Source organism: Carcharodon carcharias, chromosome 22, assembly GCF_017639515.1.
Source record: "Carcharodon carcharias isolate sCarCar2 chromosome 22, sCarCar2.pri, whole genome shotgun sequence".
Taxonomy (NCBI): domain Eukaryota; kingdom Metazoa; phylum Chordata; class Chondrichthyes; order Lamniformes; family Lamnidae; genus Carcharodon; species Carcharodon carcharias.
In genome coordinates, this window is record NC_054488.1 from 58,369,490 (window position 1) to 58,382,578 (window position 13,089).

General features: G+C 41.8%; 1 protein-coding gene across 7 annotated transcripts in view; it reads left to right on the top strand.

Moving 5' to 3' along the window:
- cep112 (centrosomal protein 112) overlaps positions 1 to 13,089 on the top strand; it is a 425,679-nt gene that overhangs the window by 80,247 nt on the left and 332,343 nt on the right. For all 7 annotated transcript variants that reach the window (XM_041216547.1, XM_041216546.1, XM_041216549.1 and 4 more), the window contains 2 exons: positions 3,680 to 3,727; positions 3,888 to 3,965. In XM_041216547.1, coding sequence (XP_041072481.1) covers positions 3,680 to 3,727; positions 3,888 to 3,965 — 126 coding nt within the window. The remainder of the gene's footprint in view (positions 1 to 3,679; positions 3,728 to 3,887; positions 3,966 to 13,089) is intronic.

A 13,089-nucleotide genomic window follows, 5' to 3' on the forward strand; every position in this document is an offset into this window, starting at 1 on the left:
AGTCATGCATGTTTCAACTCTTGGAACCTCGTAATAATCTCCCACCATATATGAGTAGTTTCTGAGCCTAAAGCTATGATGAAGCTTAATCAATGTGCACATGATTGAAATGATTCAATGAGTAGTGCATTGCTAATTAATGACACTGTGATTTGGCTTCCTCCTTGTGTCAAATTTGGCAACTTCTCAAGTCAGTTTCAGCAGCATCAACGCCATTCACTGCTCAACTGAAAGGATGTAAGAAATAGGAAAACAAAATGATATTAATCATAAATTCTTAGTGGAGATCAGTATCCGCACATGGAAAAGATGCCAATTCCCTGATTAGTTCAGTAGCATTCAGTTGGAATGGGAACAACTGAATCATCTTAATGTCATTTGATATGGAGACCTTAATTATTTGATTTCCACAAGCTGCTTTCACATCCACATGCATTCCTATCTGGACAAAGTGCGGTAAACCATATTTAATAAGGTTTATGCAGAAACACTTTGTATTCAAAATGCTTTGTTATGCTGCACCTTCTGAAAATAGCTTACAGTTCATAATTATTAGAATTAGAAGCTAGCGCTTGAAAGGCATTTTATATAGAAGTAGCCTAACAAATACTGCTGGCATAAAAGCAAAATACAGTGGATGCGTGAAAACTGAAAGAAAAACAAAAATTGCTGGAAAAACTCAGGTCTGACAGCATCTGTGGAGAGAAAAACAGAGTTAACATTTCGAGTCCGTATGACTCGTTCTGAAGAAGAGTCATATGGACTACGAATATCAATTCTGTTTCTCTCTCCACAGATGCTGTCAGACCTGCTGAGTTTTTCCGGCAATTTTTGTTTTTCTTTCAAATACTACTGGCATTTGTTATCACGTAACTTACTAAAGACTACCATTTGATCCTGTCTTCAGCCAGTGTACATGTATTAACTTTCCAGACAGAATATTTGGCAGAGCAACCTGAACAGTGAATATCATCTGATTTTTTTCCTCAGTTACACTCCTCCACTGCACCATTCCCATATGGCCCAGTGAGCAAGGACACGATAAAGTGTGGTACTAGGCCATAACTTCAAAGGGTTGTGCCAGTTCCATTTGTTGAGGTAAAAGATGCGCTGTATTGATCTTGAAATGTCTCTCTGCTGGACAAACACAACGTGGTCTAAAATCCCAAGCTTTGGAAACACATTGTTGTTTACTACTTTTGAATGTGAAGAAATTATTCAGTGATTTTCTGATCAATTTAAATTTCAGGATGAGGCATAAATGAGGCTATTTGGACTTATAGCATGGTTCTTCAATTTTTTTTTATTCAGAAGGGTATGTATGGCCAGGGCTCGAATAACAATCAATGCGATAAAGCTAAACAATTCTAAATACAGGTCTGAGCACCAACTCTCAGATGCTTCTTCCTACCTACCCCTGGACCATGACCGCACCGCTGAACATCAAGCCATTGTTTCCAGACTGCCACTAACCTCATCTCCTCTGGAGATCTTCCCTCCACAGCTTCCACCTCATACTATCCCAACCCCTGACATCCCGTTTCTACCCCCTTCCTAAAATTCACAAACGGGACTGTCCTGTTAGACCGATCATGTCAGCCCCACAGAACTCATTTCTCCCTATCTTGACTCTGTTCTCTCTCCCCTTGTCCAGTCTCTTCCCACCTACATCCACGATTCCTCTGCCCTACGTCATATCAACAATTTCCAGTTCCCTGGCCCTAACCGCCTCCTCTTCACCATAGATGTCCAATCCCTCTACACCTCCATCCCCCACCAGGAAGGTCTGAGGGCTCTCCACTTCTTCCTTGAACAGAGGCCTGAACAATCACCATCCATCACCACTCTCCATCTGGTTGAACTTGTTCTGTCACTGAACAATTTCTTCTTAAACTTGTCTCACTACCTCCAAATAAAAGGTGTGGCTATGGGTACCCATATGGATCCCAGTTATGCCTGGCTCTTTATGGGGTATGTGGAACATTCCTTGTTCCAGTCCTAAGGCCCCCTCCCACAACTCTTTTCTTGGTACATCAATAACTGTTTTGATGCCGCTTCATTCGCTCATCTGGATCTGGAAAAATTTATCAATTTTGCTTCCAATTTCCACTCCTATATCATATGGTCCATCACTGACACTTCCCCTCCCTTCCTTGACCTCTCTGTCTCTATTTCTGGTGATAGACTGTCCACCAATATTCATTACAAACCCACCAACTCCCACAGCTACCTCGATTTCAGCTGCTCACACGCTGCTTCCTGTTAGGACTCCATCCCATTCTCTCAGTTCCTTTGCCTCTGCCGCATCCGTTCTGATGTTGCCACTTTCCAAAACAGCGCTTCTGACATGTCTTCCTTCTTCCTTGACCGAGGTCCCCTCCCACTGTGGTTGACAGGGCCCTCAACCGTGTCCGACCCATCTCCCATTCCTCTGCCCTCATGCCTTCCCCTCACTCCCAAAACCATGATAGGGTCCGCCTTGCCCTCACTTTTCACCCCACCAGCATCCGCATTCAGAGGACCATCCTCTGCCATTTCCACCAACTCCTGCAAGATGCCACCATCAAACATATCTTCCCTTCACCTCCCTTGTCAGCATTCCATAGGAACTGTTCCCTCTGAGACACCCTGGTCCACTCCTCCATCACCCCCAACACCTCATCCCTTTTCCACGACGCCACCTCATGCAATCACAGAGGGTGCAACACCTGCCCCTTTACCTCCTCCCTCCTCATCATCCAAGACCCCAAAAACTCCTTTCAAGTCAAACAGCACTTCACTTGCACCTTCTTCAGTTTGGTCTACTGCATTCACTGCTCCCAGTGCGATCTCCTCTTCATTGGAGAGTCCAAAAGCAGACTGTATGACCGTTTTGCGGAACACCTCCAGTCTGTTCACAAGCATGAACCAGACCTTCCTGTCGCTTGCCATTTCAACACGCTATCCTGCTCTCATGCCCATATATCTGTCCTTGGCTTGTTGCAATGTTCCAGTGAAGCCCAACGCAAACTGGAGGAACAGCACCTCATCTTCCGGTTAGGCACTTTACAGCCTTCTGGACTTAGCATTGAATTCGACAATTTCAGACCATGGAATCTCACCTCCATCCTCACCCATTTTTTAATCCCCTTTTTCTACGTTAATTTTCATTTTTTATCCACTTATTTTTATTCATTTATCCATGGATTTATCCCCTTTTTTATCGCCCCTTCTGTCCTGTTTTCTATCCTTTTTTCCACCACCACCCCCTCCTCAAAAGGGCCATCTGTTACTTGTCCTTATTGTTTTTTTCAGAGTGTTGGCCCTTGTTCTGCTATTATCACATTATGCTTTCTTATCTTTACCACTATCAGCACCTTTTTTTTTAGCCCTTACCACTACCATTAACACTCCTTTTGTCCTTTAGTTCATGACATTTTTGTCGATCCCTCCTCTGTCCCCACCTAATGCTGGCCTTCCATCCAGCTTCACCTGCTTCTCTCCCCACAGATGCTGCTAGACCTGCTGAATATTTCTAGCATTTTCTGTTTTAATTCTAAATGCAACTCTGATTGGTAAAGAGGAATTGCTTTTTAGGTGTCCTGACTTTTGAAGTCACCTGACTGTGTATTTGTGTTGGAGAGTTAAAAGGGAAAATGAGATCCATGATCAATAATGACTCTTGTTTTTGTTTTTCCAGATTGAAAACCCCAGATATTTACGGGAGAAACCAATACCTCTGTCTCCGGTAAGTGTTAGATTCCCAAATGATCATAGATAGGGAAAGTGAAGAGACTGAAATTGGATCCTTGAATCATGAAATTGAGTTTCCTGATGCCTTTTCCCCACCCTTTCCCTTTGATCACTGAACATGTTGTAATACTTATTTTTCCCTTCTTTTCCTGTAGATTTTACCTAAAGCAAGTCTGGGAAATGTTAGCACATTCGGCAATGAGCGGACTCTGGTTCGAATGCATGAAAAAGAGGTATGAATTTATGTGTTGCTGTGGTGCCTACTCTACCTTGAACACTTGGCCCCTTTCATTTGATGTTCAGCAGTAAAATCTTTGGAAAATCCCTGTCAATGAAATTCAGCCTCTTTTTCCCACCACAGAACATTGTTGCATTGCTTGGGGAATCTCGGCTAGTCCCAAGGTGCAATGTGTAACTAAAATGACTGGAGAAGTTAATTTCAGACCAAAAAAATAGTGGCAAATTTGGCTTCACTTTCTACATGTGTCTGTTTTAAGCGTTGAACTTGTCAGGATAGTTCCTTTCGAAACTGCAAAAAGGAAAAGTTGCACCACTCCTATGGCCCAGTGAGTAAGGACACCAGAGTGGAGCATGAAGACCAAAATAGATGGGAAAGTCCCAAGCTTGAATCCCAGTCTGCACTGAAAGTAACCTCATTTAGCAAAATTGTTGAGAACATGCCTCCGGACTACAAAGATGTGAAGTTCTGGAGGCTGTTGGTACTCATACATCTGAAACCCAGCAAAAGTCACCACCTTCACGAGAAGAGTGGATAGAAGTGGACAGACTAGGGGTAGGAATGTTACGTGCATTTGTTTGAATTTTGTAGGAATATCATGTATTGGGTGCAGACTCATGCTGCAAAAATGCAGAAAAATTAAAGTTGATATCAACTGATTGAGATGAGATTGTTTCTATGAGGTGTTTAATCTGGAGTTTACAGGCTAATTTTGAATTTTATAAAGTGAGGAAGTGAGGTAACTACTGTACCCTTTCCAAAACTCAGCTGGAGGTGAACTGGGGCAGATTTATGCAATATTCTGTTTATTATGAATAGTGCTGTTGCCTTTTACTCATTCTAAAACCGGAAGAGGATTTTGAAAAGGATAGGAGGTTTACATAAAAGAAACACCACGTGCATTTGTCCAAAGGGCCCCCTTCGGTCCAGCCGTGATACCCTGCTCCCTTTGAGTAAGAGCCTGTACATCCTGGAGTTGCTGCTGTCTCCCTCCCGATGCTGTGTCAGTCTCACCTATTTCCCCTGTAGGGATCATCACAGTGCGAACTCGAAAGCATTCAAATATTTGTACTCCCTTTAATATGTAGAGTGATGCACCAGTGTAAGTTTACTGAATTGCTGTCAGGCTTTTTGTCAAATAAATTATGGTGTTGTCAACAAATAAAGTACTCTGTCCTGCTTCTAACCAAATGGATGGCAGCAAAATCAAATGCATATACTTGTGCTGAATCTGCAGAAATATAGATGGTTGAGAATGATAATATTATAACATACAAAATTCAGCTATTATAAATTACAAAGTAAATCTTGAGTGGTTTATGAATTTCATATAAATGCTAAGGTTTTGTTCCTAATTTACTTTCCATTGTTTGTATATACAGTATTTTTGCTTTTTATTTGAAATTTTGGAATTTTCTTGCAAAAGCTACCAAGTGTGGTTTGGGAGTAAACCAAACAAAAATGCAGATAAGGGAAGAACGCTATTTATACCAGATTATAGCGGCAATACAAAACTTGTAACAGGTGAATAACTGAGTTAAGGTTCAGCCAATCGCCAGTAATGTGAAAAGATAATTTAAACTAAGGTAAGAGCAGTTGTAGGGAGAATCCTGACAGATTCAACTGTAGAGAACTATGAAAGGTATGTCCAGAGAATAAACTGGATGGGGTAATTGGGAACAGGTCAGCAAAATGAGTTCAGAGACATGGAAGAAAAACAGAGGGAACTTCCTTCCTCTAGCCCCTACAAGCTTTGGTCTCTTTGCTCCTATCCAAAGCAATGTTCCAAAGCACTTAACATGAATTGTGTTTGAAGTGTGATCACCATTATATAGGGAAGCCAAGGGTTCTGCTTCTGATTATCTGAAGACACCTGTGATCAGTATGTGGCTTTCCAGTAAATGTAGAATTATGCATTGGTTGGAACATGTTTCACAGCTTTAATACGTTGAGAGGTGAAGCAATACCAAAAATTTCAAAAGGAAAGCTCAGAGGTTTGTTTTTCATATTAATACAAGTAACATAATTCCCTCCAGTTCAATGTGTTTGCTGTCTGTCACTGTCTTTTCTTAAACTCTTCAATTCATTTTATTTACCTCAAAAAAATGTTGGCAATGGTATAATTTGGTGATAAAACAGAAAATGCTGGATGCACTCAGCAGGTCAGTATTTGTGGATAGAGAAACACAGGGTTAAGACTTCAGATAATTAGATCTTGGAAGATCACCGACCTGAAACAACTCTATTTCTCTCTCTGCATACACTGCCTGGTCTGCTGAGTGTTTCCAGCATTTTCTGCTTTAATTTTGGTTTCCAACATCCACAGTATTTTGCTTTCATTTGAGTGTTTCCACAGGTTCTGTTTTAATTTCAGATTTTCCTTTTTGCAATATTTTTATGTTTTGTATGGCTTGGTAATTTTGACAAGTGTTCACTTTTTGAAACGTTATTGCAAATATGGAAATGGACCCTCTCCAACTTCTCCCACCCCCATCTTCACTAGAACTTAGAGGTGATGCTGTTCCCATGACATTGCTCCTTGCCTTTCTTTGTGGGGAAGTCTTTGGGGGAGGACGAATTGTCAAAGTAATCTTGATGAGTTGGAGCAATGCGTACTGTACATTGCAAATATTGCAACCATAACTTGCTGGTGGTGGAGGGGTGGATATTAAGTTTAGTGTCAAGTGCATTGTTCAAACTAGCTGTTATGCCCCGGATAGTGTCAACTTTCTTAGGTGCTGTTGTAACTGCATCTAAAGCTGCGTATTGAAAATTCCATCACACTTCTTAATTGAGCCATGTAGATGGGGGAGGTGGGGAAGAGTTAGGAGGTGAACTGCTACCTGCTTTTAAGTGATGTTGATCTAGCTGTTTCAATTTAACTTCTGATCAATGATCATCCCCAAAGTGTTGATGGTGGAGGATTAGGTGATGGTGGTGTCATTGAAAATCAAGCAATGCTGGCTGGGCTTTCTCTAGTCTGCAATGTTGTAACATGGCACTGAGATGACACAAATGTTCCCTACCACTTGTTAGTCCAAGACCCTGTGTTATCTAGATCCTTCTATGGGCTAGTATTGGCTGCTTCTTTATCTTAGGAATTGAATGGAGCTGAACAAATATTCAGTAAATAGTTCCACATAAGTTAGAGGGACATCATTAATGAAGTAATTGAGAATATTTCCCAGAGGAACTGCTGTAGTGATATTCTGTACTGCATTATCAAGCCTCCAACAACCGCAACATCTTGCTTTGCGTCAGATGTTACCTCACAAAATTTACCAACCCCCCCCATCCCCATTGACTGATGATCTGATCAATTGCTAACTTAATGTTTAAGGTAGCTCCTCTCACTTTTCTTTGACATTCACCTCTTGTGATTTCCCACTCGTTCTCCAAGTCTCTACATTCTAAGAACTAAATCAAGCAAAGATGATTTTTTTAACCATAATTTGAAATAAATAAGATTTTGAATTGACAAAAAATAAGATTACAATTCTAATATTGCAGAACTGAAATTTTATTACCCACAAGGATCATAGGTTTTGGCATAAGACTGGAATAAATATTTCAGCTTAATGGTTCCTCCAGACATATACCCTTCCCCTACACTCCTAATCTTATCTGCTGTGGCATACATGCTAGTGTAATCTAATACTGTACATGGCTTTATGGCACTATCATTGCTGTGCTTAGGCTGACCCACAAGGAAGGAAGCTTGAGTGATTTTGGAGTTCTGAGCTGCCCTTTGAAAAGCTCTGTGTGACTACGTGTTGAAGCCACATAAGGCAAAAGTGGACATTGGGCCGCTGGAAAATGAAGCTGGAGAAGTAGTAGTGGGGAACAAAGAAATGGCGGAGGAACTGAATAGGTATTTTGCGTCAGTCTTCATGGTGGGAGGCACAAGTAACATCCCCAAAGTTCAAGAGAGTCGGGGGGCAGAGGTGAGTATGGTGGCCATTACCAAGGAGAAGGTGCTAGGAAAACTGAAAGGTCTGAAGGTGGATAAATCACCTGGACCAGATGGATTACACCCCAGAGTTCTGAAGGAGATAGCTGAAGAGATAGTGGAGGCGTTAGTGGTGATCTTTCAGGAATCACTGGAGTCAGGGAGGGTCCCAGAGGACTGGAAAATCGCTAATGTAACCCCCCTGTTTAAGAAGGGAATGAGGCAAAAGACGGGAAATTACAGGCCGATTAGCCTGACCTCGGTCGTTGGTAAGATTTTAGAGTTCATTATTAAGGATGAGATTTCAGAATACTTGGAAGTGCATGGTAAAATCGGGCAAAGTCAGAATGGTTTCATCAAGGGGAGGTCATGCCTGCCAAATCTGTTAGAATTCTTTGAGGAGGTAATGAGTAGGTTAGACAAAGGAGAGCCAATGGATGTTATCTACTTGGACTTCCAGAAGGCCTTTGACAAGGTGCCACACAGGAGGCTGCTCAGTAAGATAAGAGCCCATGGTGTTAGAGGCAAGGTATTAGCATGGATAGAAGATTAGCGTCTGGCAGGAGGCAGAGAGTGGGGATAAGGGGGTCCTTCTCAGGATGGCGGCCGGTGACTGGTGGAGTTCCGCAGGGGTCAGTGTTGGGACCATAACTTTTCACTTTATACATTAATGATCTAGATAAAGGAACTGAGGGCATCCTGGCTAAGTTTGCAGGTGAATCAAAGATAGGTGGAGGGACCGATAGTATTGCGGGCAGGCTGCAGAAGGATTTGGACAGGTTAGGAGAATGGGCAAAGAAGTGGCAGATGGAATACAATGTGGGGAAGTGCACTTTGGTAGGAAGAATAGAGTCATAGACTATTTTCTAAATGGGGAGAGAATTCAGAAATTTGGAGTGCAAAGGGACTTGGGAGTCCTAGTCCAGGATTCTCTTAAGGTTAACTTGCAGGTTGAGTCGGTAGTTAGGAAGGCAAATGCAATGTTGGCATTTAATTTGGGAGGACTAGAATATAAAAGCAGGGATGTGCTGCTGAGGCTTTTTAAGGCTCTGGTCAGACCACTTTTAGAATATTGTGAGCAATTTTGGGCCCCGTATCTCAGGAAGGATGTGCAGGCCCTGGAGAGGGTCCAGATGAGGTTCACAAGAACGATCCCAGGACTGAAAGGCTTAACATATGAGGAACGTTTGAGGACTCTGGGTCTATACTCGATGGAGTTTAGAAGGATGAGGGAGGATCTAATTGAAACTTACAGAATACTGAAAGGCCTGGACGTGGGGAAGATGTTTCCATTAGTAGGAGAGACTAGGACCCGAGGGCACAGTCTCAGAATAAAGGGAAGACCTTTTAGAATAGAGATGGGAAGAAACTTCTTTAGCCAGAGAGTGGTGAATCTATGGAATTCATTGCCACAGAAGGCTGTGGAGGCCAGGTCATTGAGTGTATTTAAGACCGAGATAGATAGGCCCTTGATTTCTAAGGGGATCAAAGGTTACGGGGAGAAGGTGGGAGAATGGGGTTGAGAAACTTATCAGCCATGATTGAATGGTGGAGCAGACTCGATGGGCTGAATGGCCTAATTTCTGCTCCTATGTCTTATGGTCTTAACTGAGAAAGGGAATCAGGCTTTAATCCTCATTTTTTTGCATAGAACAGGACTTTTTAATTACCCCTTCGATGGGTTAAAATGAAAGTGATGGCCATAAACTTCCACTTGCATGGTATCAACAAGTCTGATGGAAATGTTCAAACAGGTGTGTTAAAGTGAAAGAGGCATTGACAACTTTACTTTGAGATGGAATCTTGTTGGGGGTTTGCATTACAAAGGGTGGTCATTTTGTTTCTATTTTGGGAAAGAGGTCCAAGGAGACAATCAAGTTGACTATATTAGATTACCATACCACACCACAAGTGTTTGTTACATTCCTTGAATAAACCTTCGCAAAAGAAATGTGATGTCATCCATCAGATAACTTGAATGTCGCCATGCTCTTGCAGCTAATGTGTCTGGGCAGCAATTTTTCACTGTCATCGCCATGTCCTGAATCTTAATGCATTGTGCTCTCAAAAAGTAGTAGATTAAAACATACTAATAGGATAGCTAGGTTAATGTCTTTTTGTGCCTGTGAGTGCGTGCAAAGTATTTATTTCCATTTGATATCCTCTTTTCATGTATTCTGGAAGAACACACAGTAACAAAGCTGATGTTATGCACCCAGCTTCTCCAAATCTCCTTCCCTTGTTGGACGAAAATGTTTGACTTCACTTAACCTGTGGGTATGTTGATGTGTGCTTTAACTTTTGAATTACCAGTAGGTCCTGGGGAATTCCAGCCTTCCAGAACCAGGCACATGTTTAAGTCTTCAGCTTAACACTGGCACTGAGATGAAAGCTAACATTGCAATAATAATATTTGATGCTGCTTTTCATTTATTTATGTTTTCTATTTTTTTCTTGTCAATTTCTGTCTCATCTCCTCCTGGAGAGGTTTCTTGCTCATCTTTATATTGGCACCATTTACCCTCTGGTGTCTCACTCAATTGACTATAATTGATGTGCGTCCCTTTGACAGTGTTGGCAGATTATTTTTCAGGTAGGATATAATAGCTGACCCTGTCTTCACCTTAAATTGAGATCCATGTACTCAATGAGCTGGAGGAGCCACTCTTTCAAAGTAACCCTCTGATTTGGGCCCTGTCAAAGTGAATGTCAGGATGCACTGGAAGCAGATAAGCAGATTGCTTAAAATTTATAATAAAATAAGTATAGAACAGATGGATTAGGCAGGAAAAAAATAAAAGTAAATAATATAGATAGAGGCACCCATGATGCCTCAGCGAGCTTATCTCAAATAATCAATTAGCCACAAAGTCCCAAGTTTGATCCCGAGTTACTCCAAATAAACTGGGATGGAAGCCGAAGAACCCTAATTAGCTGCAATCCCTATTTACTTGGGGTTTAGCAAATAGTAATAATGAGATGTGAAATAATGAACATTGCCTGAAATTACTGTTGAAGGTGAGTGGCCCCTGTCTGCTGTTGCCCTGAAGATGTATGTTAAGCTCGCTTGGCTTATTGCTGATACAACAGGTGCTTAATGGAAAAGTGTGACATATTGCAAAGCTAATGAATTAGGAGTGCAGTCTGTGTCCACTGCCTATATCAGTCAAACGTTGCAGCAGAAACAACATACCACTTATGGTAATCTTAAGTATACTTCTGCATGGTTGGTCTCGAAGAGACTGTAACATTCAACACAATAGTTACTGAATTCAATGTTTCACTAGGATAGCATGTGGCTGAGGAAGATCAGCAAGAGCAGAAAAGTGTGGTGAAAATATAAGGTGGTATGCAACATGCACAGCCTGGTTGTGCCACCACATTACACATTGGATCTCCTGTTTCAGCCACAGCAACCTTGAAAAGACTTTAAAAAAAGCCTTCAGAGACTAAGGCATGTCAGAGAAGCAAAGATGTGCCGTCTCTTTTGGGGAAAACTCCCAAACAACTGTTGAAGTCATGTGTCCAAATCCTCCCATCCTAACACTGTACACATTTGTAGTTCAGCCAGTTTGCTGTACAGTGATGCGTTAGTAAGGTATCAGACATTACTTAGCCAAACCGTTCATCATATTCACCAGCAACCTGTAGAAGTGGCAGGAGGAGGTTCTTTTGGCTTATGTACATGTTGCCCTTTGAGCCACTGTGCAGAATGTAGTGACCAATATGAATTATAGAGGTTTTTACTTATGCTGCTGGTCTGCAATGAGCATCATGCAGGCCCACATCTGCTTTCCTGGCAACTATTGCATTGATTTTATGTTCATCAGTTGTCCATGCCAGCTTAATCTAAAGGGGGATGATGAGTGAAGGATGGTTCATGGAAGACAGAGCCTACTTCCTCTGGTTGTAGCCAATAATTCGCTTGCCTTGACCACTGAAGAAGCTAAGGACAGATAAAAAGTGATTCATGCTATCACCAGGATGATTTTAAAGCATACTACTGTGCTCTTGAAGCTGTGCTAAAGATCTCAGTAGATCAGGGGGTGAATTTCAGGACAGCCAGTCAGCAAGGCCACGGGTCATTGTTAAATGCTGCATGTAGCTTAAGTTAGTGTTCCAAAGAGGTTTCACAACAGAACAAGAATAGAACCCTGAATCTGTTGACATATTGGGAGGCCCACATTGATAACAAGGAAGTACTTGTAGAAATAACAATGAAGACTGACGTGCCTCGCATTAATAGAAGACACATTTCAATAAGAGGGTAAGATGCCTCATTTCCTAATTTTCCTGGCGACAAAGATGCCAGTAAAAAGAAACCACCTTCTATACACCTGCTAGAGGTTCTTGTGCATTCCCTCCGCCAGTATTTTCTGCTGTGCTCCAGTGGTAGTCTGCACCAAATCATCAGCACAGGTTCATAAATCATTAGCACAGTACAATGTACAAATCAACTGCAGAACATTTATTTAAGCCATTGTACACTTTCTGAGCACTCATTTTTATGCCTTAGTGTTTATTCATTTATGTCTTTTTGTGCAGCATGCCTCTGTATTATGAGTAAATGTGCTGTCTGAATGCAGAGTTTCTGTGGTGACAATTTCCAGTTGCAATTTTACCTGTTCAAGTTGTGGTCCACTAAAATAACCCTGCAGCTGTGCATCTACTTATTCAATAGCTGCATGGCCCTGCTCAGTTTCTGACATATCTACTGATTCTTACAGAGAGATGTTTTATTGGCCAGATGTGTTGTTCCTTTGAGAAGCAGCTGCTTCACCCACTCCAACATGTCACATGCTCCAGGGCATTCACTCAACATGTTAGCTGGTGTGTTTGATAGCAGAACTTTCAACAGCTGTGACTCTGTAGCTCAAGGTTAGCTCAGTGTCAGTCCTAGAATGTTGACTCCAGCCAATAAAGCATCTTGGAAGATTAGAATGGGGAGTCGATGGCATGGTGGTATTGTCACCGGATTAATAATCCGGAGACCCAGGGTAACGCTATGGGTACCTGGGTTTGAATCCCGCCACGGCAGATGGTGGAATTTGAATTCAACAGAAACCTGGAATTAAAAGTCTAATGATGACCATGGAACCATTGTCGATTGTTGTAAAAACCCATCTGGTTCACTGATTCCCTTTAGGGAAGGAAATCTGTCGTGCTTACC